The sequence below is a fragment of the Zootoca vivipara genome, chromosome 3, assembly GCF_965207765.1.
Source record: "Zootoca vivipara chromosome 3, rZooViv2.hap1.1, whole genome shotgun sequence".
NCBI lineage: Eukaryota > Metazoa > Chordata > Lepidosauria > Squamata > Lacertidae > Zootoca > Zootoca vivipara.
Genome location: NC_142586.1, coordinates 63,776,604 through 63,794,194, shown reverse-complemented (window position 1 = coordinate 63,794,194; position 17,591 = coordinate 63,776,604). Strand labels below are relative to the sequence as shown.

Sequence of the window (17,591 nt, the reverse complement as noted above, 5' to 3'; positions counted from 1 at the left end):
TCAACCTATTAGGTGAATTAGAGGGGATAGATTTTCTGATGTTTGCCTTTTAAAAAGTCTTCATAACAGTAAGTATTTCAATATGGTATGTATTTTGTGTTTTCACTTGTATTAAATTTGTATTAAAATACTATTAGTTTCTAATTTAGGGCTGCCATGTGTCCTGATTTTCCAGGACATGTCCTGGAATTTGCCTCTGGAAATGGTGTCCTGGATTATTTTTCAGAAACCAGGCAAATGTTCCAGAAAATCAGGAACAGGGGTTAAATCATGCCGAAAATGCCTAGAAAAGCTCCAAAATTCACTTTAAAAGTTCAACAATTTCCGTGGTTTCCTAAAAAGAAGCTCAACAATTTCTGTGGTTTCCTAAAAAGAAACTCAACAATTTTGGGTTCTTCCTAAAGAAAACTCAACAACTTTCGGTGTGTCCTGGTTTCTACTTTTTGAAATATTGCAGCCCTATTCTAATTTGACACCTCAGTTACTATCCCTAAGCTAGCACTGAAAATATCAGTATTCAGAATTATTTATTTTCTGTATCTCGTATAGCCAATGTTTCTGTTTCTAATATATACAAAACTTTATATTCTTCCTGATCTGATATTCAACATCTGATATTCCCATATTGAGTCATTACCATTTCCCCACACACAGAAATTACCATTCACTATGAAATATGCACTTTCCCATGTAAATTGCACAGCAGGGGAGCAATGTGGTCAGAGTGGCCTCCTAGGATTGAGGAGACCCAAGTTCAAATCATCACTCATATCAGCCATGGAACTCACAGAGCGAGCTTAGGCTAGTCACACACACTCAGCCTAACATGCCTCACAAGACTGCTGAGATGCTTAAATGTGGGACACAACGGATGTCACCCTGAACAACTTGCAGGAAAGGTAGGGTGTAAATGTAATTTAACTAAGCCAAAATTCCAGATCTAAAACATCTTCCTTACATCAGAAATCAGGTCACAAACTATAGTAAATTGGAATCTAGGTCAAACTCCATAGTGCATTTACAAAGGTTTTTACATCACACCTCCCTATCTCCCAGCACTATCACTAGAGAAACAGGATAAAACCAACAAGCTACTAAGATCTAGTTACAAGCTTCATATATCAGGGGGATGCTGTGGGTGTAGCATATCTTGATTTCAGTAAGGTTTTTGACGAAGTCCCCATGATCGTCTCCTAAAACATTTACCCAAAAATCTGGTGTTATTAACCCTATTAGCTCTTACATACAAGCTCTCATCTTCCATATCACCACAGAAACTATAAAAAAGTCAGTGGAAAATACATGTGCTTCCCCAACTTTGTGCCCTCCAGATGTTTTCCAATATAATTTCCATCAGGCTCCAGCCAGCAAAGTGTGGTCCAAAAAATCTGGAGAGTAGCAGGTTGGGAAAGGCTGCTCTAGGGCAATTATTTTAGGTTAAGATGTCAGTTTGTTTGATGTCCTTACCTGACTTGACTTTCCAGTTCATTGGTTTTCTCTTTCAGTTCCAAATTCTCCTGGAGAATGGCCTGTGCTTTCAGGTCTGTTTGTTTTTTAGAAAAGGCAATTGTTCCAGATTCCTTCTCAATCTCCTGGAGTCTGCTTTGCATGGAGAGGAGTAGAGAAGATTGCCTGGCATCATTCTCCTTATAGCTTTCAACGGCAGCCTTCAGTTCCTGAACAGATACTTCTTTAGAGGCTATTTTGGATTTAAGATCTTGAAGCTGTAAACAGAAATGGATCATGAAATGCAGGCATGCAAGGGAAATCTCAGTATGACCCAGTGAATATTTTAACCATTTTCAAGGAGCAGGAGAAGGGGGCATAAGTTAATTACTGAATTTCTTCCTTCTCAGGACAGTTTTAAATTTGCCTATTCACTTAAATTTGTTTTAATTTCTTGCATCAGTATATTAAATTAAATTCAGGGTGGACTGTGTGTGAAAAGAGCAAGCCTGATACAACCCTATGCACATGAATTTGAGAGCAAGGTCTACTGAAATCTGCAACTTTTACTTCTTAGTAAATGTGCATAGGATTGGTTTGTAAGAACCACATGGAAGAAATATTTCCCCCCACTAAATCAATCAGGGCATGTTAAGTAGACTAAGTTTCTTCAAAAACATTTTCTTTGCAAAACATGCCCCAAATGAACTGTTACTACAGATTATTGTTATAGCACCTTCTTGCCCCTAAAAACGCTTCTGGGCAAGCAACACAGCATAATAAATCTTCCATTTCTGAGCATCAATGTGAGGCTCTGCTTCCCCTCACACTTTTTTTTGGGGGGGGGGTCCTTCTTTCGTATTTAAATCTTTCTTTAAAAATTACTATGACACTAGCCACTTTCCAAACTTCTGACAAAGGAAGCTGATTTTAGCAAAGATTATTATTCTTATTTCACATGAAACTCATAAATGGAAGCCATTCTGCCTCATCGACTTATTACTTTTCTGTATTATCTGAACAATGATTTTTAATTTTTAAAAAAATCACATAAAATGAGTTATTCCAGCTAAAATATGGTTATAGAATAGCAATCTGAGTCCTTAAAGAACAATTCTCAATTGTAATGTATTTTGTGTCTTCATGTTGTAAACAGTCCTGTTAAAAACTCATAGGGGAAGAGGGAGTCAAAGTTTGAGTTGCAGAAATGAAATTAGCCACTTGGGGAAGGTTTTGCGGGGAGTTTGCCTTCCACTCAAAGCCACAGGACCTTCTCAAAGTGGCTCTCTCACCAAACTAGTTGAACCAAAGTGCTTGACCGAATATAAAGTCAATGCTGCTTTGTCTTGCAAATATCTGTTGAGACATGTTCAGGATGAGGGTTTTAAACCAGATTATTAAACAGGAATAAACAGAACCACTGCAGCATTTACACAGTTAAATTTTAATCTGCACAATAAGTATAATGGAACTGCCGTTTACAAAATTAACAGAATTTATGGAAACAGGTGCTTGAAAAGCTTCTGATTCACCATATGCCAAAGTGTTGCATTTGCACTTCAAAAGCGTGGGAACTATACTTAACATGCTAACAAGATGCAGTAAGGAAAGAAAATCACTTTTCACTCAAAAGTTAATTAAATGGATCTGGCAACAACAAATGTATTCACTTTTTGCAACCATGTAATGTATTTTGTGTCTTCATGTTGTAAACAGTCCTGTGATATTTGGATAAAGGGCAGTATATTTATTAAATAAATAAATAAATTCAAAAGACTAGTAAACTATACCTCTTAAAGCAAAAACCAACACCATCAATAAAAGAACAAGACAAAGGAACCAACTATTGAATGTGCTGAATTTTGCTACAACGTAAAAGTTTATGCATTAAAGCACATTCTCTTACATGTAATTAATGGACTGTCCATTAATTAAAAACAGAAAATGTGGAAAAAGCAAAAAAGTCTGCAGATTCTTTTCTTATTTTGTCATGTGTGACCTACATGCATCAGATTGACCTGCAGATCAAGTAAATTATACTGCTTACCCATGTATTGAAGAAGATTCACACTGCCACCCTCATTTCATGGACAGAAGTTGACTGGAATTGCAGTTGAGTATTACAACAACACTGCACTTGAGGCAGCAGGCTACATTAGGGAATGTATTATAAGCCTCTGGCACACATAGTTATACTCTCAAACAGAGGGGAATGGCCAAGGGACTCGGGACCAGCTTGGGCAGGGGGACTGCTGCTGCCCACATCATCTGCCGCCTGTTGATTGCCGCACTCTGCTTAATGGTTCCAGCCCAGTTCTAAAAAATGTCCTTAGAAGTAAGGTCCAGTCCACACATGATCACTTGAAAGTAGCTTCCACTATCTTCACAACCTTAAGACTAGAAAACCACCCTGAAATCTGAAAAATTAGAGGATGCCAAATGCCAATTTCAGTGCTTAGGCCATGCAAATCATAGAAGAATACCGCCGTGAATATAGCAAACACTGTACACATGCTTATTCATGCACAGGGATGTCACGACACTCATGCTCCTTGCCTGAGAACAACTTCCTGAAGCCTGCAGTTTGCATGCTGTGAATGGGTAGTTAGGCATGGCCAATGCAAAGTCTTATTAACCAGAATAAACCATTTTAAAACTGGGAATGCCCTTTGTCTGAAAGCTCAGGGAGCAGCTGCCAGTCAGGGTAGACCAGGCTTCCTCAACCTTGGCCCTCCAGATGTTTTGAGACTACAATTCCCATCATCCCTGACCAGGGATCATGGGAGTTGTAGGCCAAAATCATCAGGACGGCCGAGGTTGAGGAAGCCTGGGGTAGACGATACTGAGCTAGTTGGACCAATGCTTTGACACATTATAAATCACCTTCTGCTGTTCCTCTGCCATCTTGCTCACATTCCATTCACTTCAATAAGATTTAAGTAGTCTGTGGGCTATGAGACCTGGATGGCTAAGCCAAGGGGAAACAAGACTAAGGCTATAAGCTACTGGAAGGAATTTTTTAAATTTTTTGTTTCGCTATAGTCCAATATCAGCCGTTTTGGTAAGTGTAGCTCACTGGATGTTTTCTGTGGGTCAATAAACATTTGTGATACAAAAAGGTTAAGAAACATTTTCATGTCAGTTCCAAACTTACCTCTGCCTGGGAACATTCATACTTCACCAGGAGTGCTGCTAGCTCACTACGAGCTGTTTCTGCTGCATTCCGATAGTGGCACAGCTGCTCTCGAGTAACAGGAACATCCGACAGAAAATAATTATGAGCTCCCTAGTGAAAATGGTATAGTCAGGGTCAAAGGCAAAAAATAAGAACTCCTTGTTTTCTTTTTTTCTGTTATTGCTTCATTTAGGATTGCAAAGGACCAATTTTAAAGACAGTTTGATGTGACACTGATTGGATCCATTCCAATCTGGTGCATGACCTGGGCAAGAAAATCATCTGGGGGGAGTGCTGCTGTGTTAATTTTCTTGGGCCTCTCGGGGACTTTCGATGCCATCAGCCGTGGTAGAATTCTGGACTGCCTTGCCAGAGTTGAATTTGCAGCTAAAGTATTATGGTGGCTATGATGGTTTCTGGAGGGATTGACCCAGGAAGTGGTGTTGAAAGGCCTCTGTTCTATATCATGGCTATTGGCCATTGGGATACTCAGCTTGCAAATTGGTGCTTGAAAATTGCTGTGACCCAGGCTTTCCAGGTATTGCCAATCAACTGATAAGAAGTGCCTGCCTGCAACCCCCTGTGGTCCAGCCACAACTTTGCCTGCCCTAATGGGTGATGCCATATATGACGTCAGGTGTGCAGTGTGTGTGACTAAGACAAAGCCTCATGCGTCAAAGTAGACATTCTATTAAACTGGAAAAGTAGAATATAGTTTTTAAATGAATACATGTTTGAATTTTCATTTTCATGGGTGACACAGTACTCAGGATGTTGGTGATATTTTGTAGTTTTGTACATTTCTCCTGCTGTACTTTGCTGTGTCAGAATCCTGAATATTGTTTCTATGGTCTGAGAACAGCTGGCAACAGTTATCCCCCAAAGCCCAATTATCTTAAATAAAAGCAAGGATTTGTGAAAGTGAGAACAATCAAATATGTGCCTTCCAAATATGCTTCTAACATGACATCTGGGCAACTGTTGCATTGTTTATTTGAATAAAATTAAACCTAATGTGTTTTTGGAGCAGAATGGTATTTAACGCTATGAAGAAAAGATAAACTGTACAACTATGATTTGAAGTTTAAGGAAGGCTGGGGTTAATCTTTATGTGTATAAATAATCAGACAAAGACATCTAAACAAAATTCAGCTAACCATTCAGAAGGCTCTACTTACATTCAAGAGATTGTGAGTAGAAGCCCCACTTAACATTCCCTGCTCAATACAGTGAAAGCTGGGAACTAAGCTAACTCGGTGATATGCATGGGGATGGAGCATGCATGCCTGCTTCTACCCCTCCCCTCCCCAAATACCCACAAATACAGTGTTTGCCTGAACACACCTTGTGTCTTGGCTTCAATTTGTCTACACTCTGGACTGAATGAAAAATAAAAACCTAAACCTTCCAGTGTTTTTATTCCAGGCTTCTTTTCTGCAATTTGTCCGCTTGTTGTAGGCAACAAGGAATTCTGTGCTGGGAAGTGAGTGGGATGGCGGAAGAGGGATAGATTGTTGTGTTCTTCTTCCCTTCTTTCCGCCATTCCTTGCAACATTTTGGTTTCTGTGATGACCACAGACAAAGAAGGGAACCCCCTTTCTCTGCTGCTAGCTTGCATGGAAGAAACAAGCCTCATTTCCATTCTGGTTCCAGTTCAGAAGAGAAGGCTTTCAGTCATCTCCAGACAACATTGAAATTATGAGTCTCTTAGGTTGGCAAAATAAGGTGCAGGCTAGTAACTTTTGTGGGCTTATTTACAAGGATGTTCTATACTCAAACGGTATGATGCTCACAGACCCAAGAAGTGGGTTCATATTTCATATTGTTATGACTTAAATATTGTTGATTATTCCTTTAAGCACCTCATCTGAGGGTTTTTTAATGCCATAATCACTGCTTTCCCTCATTATTATATACAGGTACTCTCAAACTAGCACAAGGTCAAATAACAAAGTCTAAAAGCCAGCAGTAAACTTAAGAAAATCATTTCAGTTGAACCATTCAAAGCCTTTCTGAAGGCCAGAACTGATGTGACTGAGCTCCAGGAATTAAGGGCCATCACTGAAAAGGTCCTGTCTTTATTACCTACCGGTACTAGGTACACCTGACATGTGAGTTGTTTTGTTGCATTTGTAAAACACAACAAACAGTACTGGATGGGATGGGGGGGTAATGGCTATTAGATTATGTTTAGCAAGGCTCCTAGGTCTTTAAAAACTGTATATTAATGAATTGTACAGCACCTAAATTTGCTTGGCAAATTTTTATAAATTACTATTTTTGTTTGTTTGTTTGTTTAAAACAACTCCTGCTGTTTTACTTGTTATTTGTAGGTTGTATTATTTCACCAACAAATGAGTTTTTCCCAAAAGTGCAGTGTTGGCTTGTCTGTTGAATTTCTGCACAGATGGTCACTAAAGTATATACAATTAAAAGGTTACTGTAATCAGAGAAGGGGACGCGGGTGGCGCTGTGGGTTAAACCACAGAGCCTAGGGCTTGCCAATCAGAAGGTCGGTGGTTCAAATCCCCGGGACGGGGTGAGCTCCCATTGCTCGGTCCCAGCTCCTGCCAACCTAGCAGTTCAAAAGCACGTCAAAAATGCACTACAGCGGGAAGGTAAACGGCGTTTCCGTGTGCTGCTCTGGTTCGCCAGAAGTCTCTTGACTCCGAGTATATTTCAGTCATGCTGGCCACATGACCTGGAAGCTGCACGCCGGCTCCCTCGGCCAATAATGCGAGATGAGCACGCAACCCCAGAGTCGGTCACGACTGGACCTCATGGTCAGGGGTCCCTTTACCTTTACCTTCATCAGAGAATATTTTAGCATTCATAAATCCACTGAGATCAAAGAAACAGGCTGCATAAAATAAAGCTGGAAAAAGTGCACAAAGCAAATACCTTTTGCTCATTTCTGTTCGAAACTGCTGGATGACTGGGCATCAAAAACCAGGTAAAATAATGAGGTAGTGGCTTCCTCTGCTCTACTTCAATATGAAATAGTATAGGAAAAGCAGCTGAGAGAAGAGAACAACCACTCCGAACTGATCCATGTGCCTAGACTGTGTGTCAGAATAGCTTTGGAACTACAGAGCCTAACACATCCCATCTACCATGCCAGGTGCTCAACCATCTCCTGTGTCTGCATTTCCAGTCAGGCAGCAAATCCATGGTATTTATGGAGCCTACCATATATGAGTGGTTTAAAAGTTGCACAGGCAAAAGCAGAGCATGCCTCCCAATCTATTATACTGTACTAACTGTCCTCGCAAGATCTAGGTAGCATCCCTGCAACATGTGGCCGAGAAGACTCCTACCAGCTTTTCCCATCTTGCAATAACCATCGCGTCAACCTTATATAATCATCTCAAATGTGATATGTGATTTTTGGATATTTCTGTTTCCCTTTAGTCTATGTGCAAGGAAAAACAGACCTTGACATGTTCTGCTGGGTTGGATCTATAAATCAGATATATTCATTTATTTTGGACTCTAATAGTGTCTCCATCTTCTTGGGATTATGCTTTACTGGCAATCTGTTTAAAATAAAGCATACAGCTTTGCTTATGTGTTATTCATAGAGACATTACTCCACACCAAAAACATTTAATCACATAATTTCTCTGTGTCCATCAAATCACAAGTGTATTTTTTTTAAAAGAAAATTAAAGTTCAATCAGGGATAAGGAAAGAAATGCAGAATAAAAATAAGTTTTAAAAAGAAAATATCTCTGTGATTTATTTTTTACCGAGATCTGGACGATGAGCAGCTGAAACGCAAACAAAAGAAGAGCTTGCTTGGATGCCCTCAGTGCCTTTGAAACTCCAAAAGTTACAAAGCACAGATTTATGGCCACAGGGAAAATTGCTTTCATCATACACAGAGTTTGCAAATTGCTTTTTTGGCAGCAAAAGCTCAGTGGTTTTTTTACGGAGAGTTTCAGAACCTAACAGATCGACTGGGTCATCAAACGAAATACTACCTTACTGATGACCAATAACCTTCAGGCTGACCAGTTTTATACTTCCATATCCCAAAAGCAACCCACAGAAGAGAACAGTTTTATGAAACTGACAGGCAATAAATGCAAGTAAAACCGCACCAAATGGTGAGCAGATGGTTACACTTGTCCTGGATCTCCCCCTCCCCCCCCTGTCCCAATAGGTTAACCATTTTCCTACAGAAAAATAATGTCCATTAAGAGAGGAAGTAGCATGCTCTGCATGTAGATACCTCATATGTAAACAGATATGTTTTTGACGATTAACTGATAAATACATTCTGTTAAATAAATAAATAAATATGTATGACATTCACACATACACACATTTCATGCCATATATTTTACGTTAAGTAGCTGCAATTGACTGCAACAAAAGAAACATATGTGATCTGCATGCAAGTTACATGCCAGCTTCTAAACACAAGGGCTTTCCATGCAACAAACATATATGCCTAAAAACAAGGTGCTCACAGAGTTACTTTATGTTGATTGCTTGTACACTTTACAAAATCACATCAGCCTAGGAGCCAACCATGCAAACACACCCTTAGGATTTAGAATATAATCAGTGGTTTTAGAATATAATCAGTATTGAATCAATGTGGGGTAGTGATTAGAGTGCTGGACCGGGGACTGGGAGGCCAGGGTTCAAGTTCACTCAGCCATGTAGCTCATTGGATGAGCTTGGGCCAGTCACTGTTTCTCAGCCTAACCTACCTCATAGGGTTATTGTAGAGATTAAATAAGAAGGGGGAGAACCATATATTTCACCTTGAGCTCCTTAGAAGAAAAGTAGGTTAATAATGTAATAAATAAGGAATGTTGTGCCAACAGTGTACAAGAAAACAGGTCCCTGTCCTGAAGAACTAACAATTTAAAATTTGACAGTGGGGAGGTTATGCCAAAGGCTTAATAGGAAAGCGTTACTTGCTACTAGAAGGTGCGGATGAGGAGGAGTTTAATTTATCTACTATAAAATAATAACAAATCCTATAAAAGGCCTTGCCTTTGTAGAGGAAGGGAGCCTGAAAAAAGAAGAACAGAGAAGTTGCTCACTGGCAAAAAAAAAATGTGGATTGGTTGTTTTTGTCTGGCTGCTACTGTTATAAAAAATGTATAGAGCTGTTTGTTTTTTGCTGTAACTGAACGAGATCCAATAAATCAATATGCTCAATTTTGCAATTGATGTATGTTTATGAATCCAGAAGGACTGCTGGTAATTATCTGGATATAGAGAAAAACAACACCGAATGTCAATCCAGAATCTTGACATGGAGGGAGCTTCTGATATGAAGGGTGCTTTCAAACAAGGAATTTCCCCCATGGGAAATCTGATGTGGTTACATTCATACAAACTCACATTTATGTTGTATCCCATCATGGTTTTAGTATCAATGAAGAGAGAGAGCTATAAATCCTTTGGGTGGGTGGACAGACAAACAGACAGACAGACAGACAGACAGACAGACAGACAGACAGACAGACCAATCCACTTCCACAACTGTCATCCATTTTAATTATTTCACTCTCCTATTTCCATATTCCAAGATTATGCTTCTACTTTGGTCCTGGGCTTGCACTACATTTGCACTGAGACTATGTTATTACAAAAGTACCCAGTGCTTTGTTGGACATCTTCAGGAGAAGAAAATGCTAAGGGTATACCCTACAAATATGTGGAGTGCAGTCCCTAAGGCGGTTGGATGATGTGGGATATTTCTTTTTAGAGGATGCAATTGCAGTTCTAATTTTAATTATAAATATCAATGAGTTTGCAGTATACACTATTATTATGGACTCTAGAGAAAAAGGTTAGCATAAGTTAAAGTGAACATACGAAAACCAGAATGGCAGCATAGCTGTTTTGACAAGAAGGGTCTCCTCTCCCACCACAAAGTGACTTGTCTCCATATGTTATGTGGAGACTGGGTATTACATTACAGGTGTTGGAACCATATGCAATATAAGTGTAGTGCAAATAAAATGCTACACATGAAATCTTAGTCTTTTGCCCCATCATCTGGAAAGGTCCTATGAGAAACTTGAGCAACAATCTTCTTGGGTTTCTCTGAACTTTAGATCAAAGCCATGAGTTGGATGAAAGATAAAGAACTGAAAAGAGGAAAACCTTGGAAAAATACTCCCTCTTGCAGCATTTTACAAGAAACAGTTTAGTCCTTGAATTAGGAAAGATAAGCTTTAATAACCAAGCTGTACCTAAGTATAATTGAAACAATAATCTTCAGTGCTTTATACCATACAAGGCACACTGCAGCTGTGCTCTATGAAATGAAACAGCAAATGAAATGGATTGATCTGCTACCAGACCTTGAGAAGTGACACAGAACAATTCTTTTTAGGGAGGGCCTTCCCTTTTGCTGCTTCCAAAACTTTTACTAGTAGTTAGCTTTCTTGTCCAAGAAAAATATAAATGAAGCAAGTTATACTGAACAGGTACTGAGTGGTCGGACAAGTTGATGATGTGTGGGTTTCTTCCAACAAGAGAGGAACACGAACGGAAGACTAAGAAAACATTCAGTCACCCATTCACATCAATGACATAATATGTAAGCAAGTAAAACAGAGACCATACACACAGAGTAACCTCTTCATGGAGGTACAATTCCCAGAGTTCCATAGGCATCAAGATTGACTTTTAACCACTTTGGGATAGGGAACTAGGGGTCTCCTAACAGCGTCAGCATCTTTAACAAACTACAATTCCCAGCATTCTTTGGAGGAAGCCATGACTGTTAAAGTGGTAACAGTGCTTTATATGATGGGGTGGATATGGTAAGAGATCTTTACAGCAGCTATATTCATAGTTTACAAACAAAACCATGTTACATTGCTCACATTATTGAGTCCAATATAACATGTTTACTAAGGCTGTGTACACACCATATATTTAAAGCACATCTTCCCCAAAGAATCTCATAGAGCTACAATCAGTAGGACCCTTAACAAACAACAGTACTCAGGATTCTTGGGAGATGCTTATTTGTATACTGTGTACTTAGCCTACCCGTAACTCTCTGAATTTTTGTAGAACACATGTTTTGCTCTCAAAAAAATGAAAGACATCTGGCATCTTCGGTCATAGGTCTCAAGCGGCAAGTTTAGGAAAGACCTTTGCCCAGAATCCTAGGCAGCCACTTTTTTATTTATTTTTAAGGATGCTTGCAATTTGATACTGATGATAAATGGGTTAAGTACTTAATTGGTTCCAGAAGTCCATACTTAACCTGAAGCGAACTTTCCCATTGAAAGTAATGGAAAGTGGATTAATCCATTCCAGACGGGTCCGCAGAGTACTTAAATTGAAAGTACTCAACCTGAAGCGTACTTAACCCGAGGTTTGACTGTACAACATACAGCATAAAATTACTGTATAGTCTGTTCCTTATTATTCATGAGCAGTTTGTATTTATCTTTTATTTATTATATTTACCTGTGTTTCCCCCTTTTTAAGACACCGTCTTATAACTTTTTTCCCTCAAAAAAACAAAGGGTGGCTTACTTTCGGTGGGATGTCTTTTTTTAAAAAAAAATTGTTTTATTAAGGGTTTTCTTGGTTTACAAAGATAAGAGGAGCAATGTCTCTCTTAACACTTTTACAGCTTGGTTTCATTTGTTGAGACATTGGTGAGGGGAGGGGAAGGATAGTGGGTGGAGGGAGGGAGGGTGGGAGGGTGGGATGGGGTGGGTTTTTTCTTGTCAGCAGCGCTTGCATAGGTTCTCTGTTGTTCGCTTGTTTTCCTTTTGATGGTGAGAGATGCTGGGGTTGGCCTCGGATATGGTTGTTCCTTTGTGGTTAGCTGTGGTGGTCTTGGTGGGATGTCTTTTTTTTATTTATTACCGCTACGGTTTTTACGGCTCAGGGCGCTGGCTCAGGGCGCCGCTGGGCTCTCCTGAGTGCTTGGCGCTGCAGCAGCCACCGGTTTTGGGTGGCGGGGCAGCAGGCGTCCTTGGCCAGGCCAGGCGGAGGCCGCTGGCTCAGGCGCTCCGCCCGCCGCTGCAGGGCGCTCCAAGCTCCTTGGCCAGGCCAGGCCAGGAAGAAGCAGTGAGCCCAGCGGTGGTGTCAAGCACGGAAGCGGCAGGGACGGCGGTGGCCGAGAAGGCGGCGCGTGGGGATGCAGCCAGGAAGGCGGGAACGCGATCAGCTGTTAAGCGGAGCTCTTGGAGCGCTGCTTCACAGCTGATCGTGCTCCTGCAGTGCCAGCCGCATTGAGTGACTCTGTGAGTGGAGGTGCTTGTGGGGGTTGGTTTCCGCAGCGCGGAAGTATGGCTTATTTTTGGGGTATGTCTTAAAAAAGAGGAAACAGGGTATATACCACCCTTCATCTGAGTATCCCAATTTGGCTCTGCTCTCTAACTTGTAGGGACGCGGGTGGCGCTGTGGGTTAAACCACAGAGCCTTGGGCTTGCCGATCAGAAGGTCGGTGGTTCAAATCCCCGCAACAGGGTGAGCTCCCATTGCTTGGTCCCAGCTCCTGCCAACCTAGCAGTTTGAAAGCACGTCAAAGTGCAAGTAGATAAATAGGTACCGCTCCAGCGGGAAGGTAAATGGTGTTTTTGTGTGCTGCTCTGGTTTGCCAGAAGCGGCTTTGTCATGCTGGCCACATGACCTGGAAGCTGTATGCCGGCTCCCTCGGCCAATAATGTGAGCTGAGCGCCGCAACCCCAGAGTCGGTCACGACTGGACCTAATGGTCAGGAGTCCCTTTACCTTTACCTTTACTCTAACTTGTAAAAACTCAGCAGTAAGTTCTGAATGTTGAACAACTGCAACTCCAGTGCGCATTTGTGCACATCTGTGCACATTAACATTGCTTTAAATGTTTTATTTATATCACGTTCCTGGTGATAATGCTTATGGTGGCTTATCATCTTTTTTAGAAAGATCATATTAAAAAATAGTTGACAATTTAAAAACAGACGTTAAGAACCTAACCAATATTTGTCTCGGGAACTTAAAATGGCTTTCTAGTATCTAACTGACATTGTAGGCACCAAGCAAAATTCATGGGGTGGGGGTGGGAGAGGCCCTGCTCCAGTAGCTTCCTGTTCAGACAGGAGCAGCTGAAGCACAACCTTCAAGGTTGGTCCAAATAAGGGGTCAGGAACCTGCAGCCTTCATGTTGCTACACTACAACTCCTATCATCCCTGACCACTGGCCAGGCTAGTTGTACCTGATGGAAGCTGGCGTCTAACTGTGACCACTTTTTATCACTGTTTGAATACTGTCACCTGTGTAGTTACAGTCAAGGCACATGACAAACACCGTAATCAGAGGCTTGCAGCACCAGAGTTAAAACAGGACTTCAACCATGACATCAATAAAGGGTCTAAAAAAAGAACTGGAAAACGAAGTGCAAACTAGGGGGCACATTTGAACTACTGTAATGACACAGAGGGAACTGCTGTACAGCACATTCCAACTTGTACTTTACCGAGATAGGAGTCAAAACTTTTTCTTTCTTTCTTCTTTGTTGGTGATGCTGCTATGCCTAAAACATCTGTGCGCTAAGTAAAATTCAGAAGGTGCCATTTTTCCTACCACAGATTCAATGATGAGGAAAGTTTCACCTGCTGAATTGAGGGAAAGGGCGGGTGCTGGCAACCACACAGTTACACATCACTACTGGCATTATAAACTCATGTAAATACCCGGTAGTCAACATGTACCAAGGGAATGTATTAATAGGATTTATCTTTCGACACCAAGAGGAAACCTTGCCTCTGGATCAGGCATCCCCAAACTCGGCTCTCCAGCTGTTTTGGGACTACAACTCCCATCATCCCTGACCACTGGTCCTGTTAGCTAGGGATGACGGGAGTTGTAGTCCCAAAACAGCTGGAGGGCCAAGTTTGGGGATGCCTGCTCTGGATATTATATTTGAGAGAACGGGGCCTGCCCAAAGCACTGAGCCGCACACCAGTAGCTCAGGACTGGAGCTGGGGGTCCATACCTCTGCTTCTAGCGAGGCTGCCGCCGAGGCAGGTGGCAGCAGCAATGGCGCGTTACTGGTCACATCGATGAGCCTGGCAGAGGCAGAGGCCCCGCGGGAAGTGCTGCTGCTGCTGCTTCTCATGCTCCCCCGGGGCCGCCACGCGCCAGCCCTGAGCTGCTCGGCTTCCAACGTTCGATCAGAACTTTACCCGGGAAATCGACCGCGCGCGTCCTCAGCACAAATCTTGCTAAGCGACGCCGGTCTCCATGGAAACAAGTATACACCGCAGAGCTTGTAGATTGGAAGAGACGGTTGATTAGTTCTTCTCGCGAGAGGTCTTGAAGTTGGATTATATCCAACGGAAGATCGTGTTTGTTTTTCTTCCCCTCCAAATGTTTGGAAACTGGGCAAGAAAAAGCATTGCCCTCCTTTTCATATTAGGCTGGTGGTGGCACCAGAAAAGCTGACGAGGCATTATGACTTTTAACAGCTCACAGGTTGAGTTAAAACAACGCAAGTTAATTTGTAATTTCCTGAGAATTCAGGTGGGTGCGGAGAGTTTGAAACGTCTTTTCCACACATTGTATTGTTGCGCTTTAAAATCTTGTATTCTTAGCAAATTCTCTATGCGTTTCGTGCACACTTTAAGTGCTTTAGGCGTATGTACACCAAATTATCTGCTAAATACAGAATCTGCAGTGATGCAACTACAGTATAGCCGACAGATATTGCTGACAGACGGCTATCCAGCCTCTGTTTAAATACCTCCAGCAAAGGAGAGCCCTTCTCCCTAGGTAGTCAGTTCCACTGTTGAACAATTTATACCTTTGGAAAGTTTATCCAAGTGCAGGGGTGGCTGGCCTTTCAGATGGACTGCAATTCTATTGGAAATGCTGGCTAGGTCTGATGGAAATTGGAATCCTACACCATCTGGAGGACCACAAGTTAACTACCCCTGTCCTAATGTTTATCTGAAATCTGATTTTCTGCAGTTTCCACCATTGGTTCTTGTTCTGCCCTCTGGAGCAGTAGAGAACGAGTCTTCAGATATCTGAAGACTGCTATAATGACACATCACATCAATTACTCCACTTTTGCCTCCATCTCTACCAGGTGGCCCTCAGAAGGTTGCTCAAAATGGAATGTGGCCCTTGGGCTGAAAAATTCCCCCACCCCTGCTTGTAAGTACCTAGCACAAATGATCCTGGATTTCTTTGCCTGAAATCTGGCACATTTCTTACCTTTCCTTATGCCTGCAATTTTCAGATTGTCCTGTCCCACAATGTAAACCCTGCCCTTTCAGGAAAGCCACTGCTTTCTTCTGAAATTTGGCGGGAATAGTGATCCTTTAAGGTATTTAATCAGCAATGGCACTTCTGGATTTATTTGTCTGTAATTTGGCAGGCTTTATCCACTCTGGAGGGGCTACTACGCCTTCACATTTCATCTACTTTTATAAAGGGAGTATGAAGGTATACCCGTTGTTTGAATTCCTGCTAGTGAAGTGGGGTCTGGGGAGAGGAGGAAGAGAAAATGAACTGGACTCGGATGGATGAATTGAATTGGAGAACCCACTAATACACTGAATGGAGGCCTTCTGTTTTACAAACTGCTGAATCCGAACTGAAAATTAAGCTGGTACACATCCATATTATTTTACCTTGCTAAGTAGGTAAGGGGAGAACTGATGGCATGAAACAATGTTTCAAATAATAACCATTCTTATGATTGATATCCTACCTTGTCCTCCCAAATCATGTATTTTAACTTAATATGCCAAAAAACTGGGATCTTAAAGTGCAGACTGCTAAAGAATTCAGCTTCTATTCTCTATTACAATTACCAAATTAGAACTGAGACCAGCTTATGAAATTCATTAGACTTCTAGGTCATCTTCCTCAGAAATCATATTTCAGCCCATAAAAGTCTACTGGTAAAGGTTTGTAAAATCCAGAACACTTAGTAAAAATCTTAGATAAGCCTTTAATCCTTTTGTGGAAACTTAGAAAGCAATTTAAGTTTTCTACTTGGGCAAGCTTCCACTAGAGTCCCATACTCATTTTTTAATTATTTATCAGTAGTGGGAGTGTGGGATTTTCATGACCCTCTTTAGATATATTTCAACCAGCTTTTTAAAATGTGCCAATTTCCTTTCCAAAAGAAGAACTCTCTCTCCTATTAATAAAAAGAGAGGAGGAGGGAACAAAGCCTTTGTTCCTCTTGTGGACCACTTTGCCTTGTCTAAGATAATTGCCAGATCTTTGGACAGGATGTTAGACAGATTAGATTTTTTTTTTTTTTTTTTGCTGACAACTAAATATCCATGTACCCAAGATTTATTACAAACTGGCATTCTACCCGCAACATATGTAGAATCTTGTTTATAGAAGATCTTCAGAAAGAGGGAGGGGAGCATATAATTAGTATGTTTTTACTACCACTACATTGCATGAATAGAGATGTTATCATCAGGAAGATCAAGCTTTTGAGCTAAGAAAAGGACTGGATTTTCAGACTAAATCTTTGAAAATGCATTCTATTTGATTGCCTCTATTTCTAGAGAACATAAAATATTCTAGCATTTGCCAAGCACAAAACCTACAGTAACACAAGAGAAACTGTGACTTGGCTTCTGACATCTCTGAATATGTATACTGTATATTGTTTGTGTTGTTATCACTTCTGCATGCATTTATACCATGCTGCATCAGTAATTTTTAAACCTGTAAACTACTATGAGACCTCATACACAGATGAATGCGCGTAATACACTTAAACCATATACTTTATGTGTATTTTGTATGCATAGTGAGGAGCAGCAAATCTACAAATAAAAATTGCTTTTGATGCCAAAATTCACATTATTTGGCAAAGAGAGACCTTTTGTTCAGTCTACAGTACTCTGTAAAGTGTCATGTACATTGGTGGCATAATAAAAAACTGTACCAACACCTGGAAGTTCTTATTATAATGGTATGATTTAACTGTAGTCTAGTGATGCTGGTGTATGGG

At 41.0% G+C, this 17,591-nt stretch overlaps 1 protein-coding gene and 1 long non-coding RNA gene across 5 annotated transcripts in view; one reads left to right on the top strand and one right to left on the bottom strand.

The window, feature by feature from the left end:
* Positions 1-17,591, bottom strand: part of LOC118082005 (damage-control phosphatase 1) — a 55,937-nt gene that overhangs the window by 27,786 nt on the left and 10,560 nt on the right. For 2 of the 4 annotated variants that reach the window (XM_088666273.1, XM_088666272.1), the window contains exons 1-3: positions 14,598-14,888; positions 4,601-4,732; positions 1,468-1,724 (exon numbers count right to left, since the gene is read on the bottom strand). In XM_088666273.1, the coding sequence (XP_088522399.1) occupies positions 1,468-1,724; positions 4,601-4,732; positions 14,598-14,720 (512 nt within the window). In that variant the 5' untranslated portion in view covers positions 14,721-14,888. Of the gene's footprint in view, positions 1-1,467; positions 1,725-4,600; positions 4,733-14,597; positions 15,030-17,591 lie in introns of those variants that run through there. The other 2 variants (XM_035108746.3, XM_088666275.1) reach the window with 2 other exon arrangements.
* LOC148686275 (uncharacterized) lies at positions 14,884-17,530 on the top strand. The gene is made up of 3 exons (XR_015948991.1): positions 14,884-15,124; positions 15,693-15,760; positions 15,984-17,530. It is a non-coding gene; the product is annotated as an uncharacterized LOC148686275 (long non-coding RNA).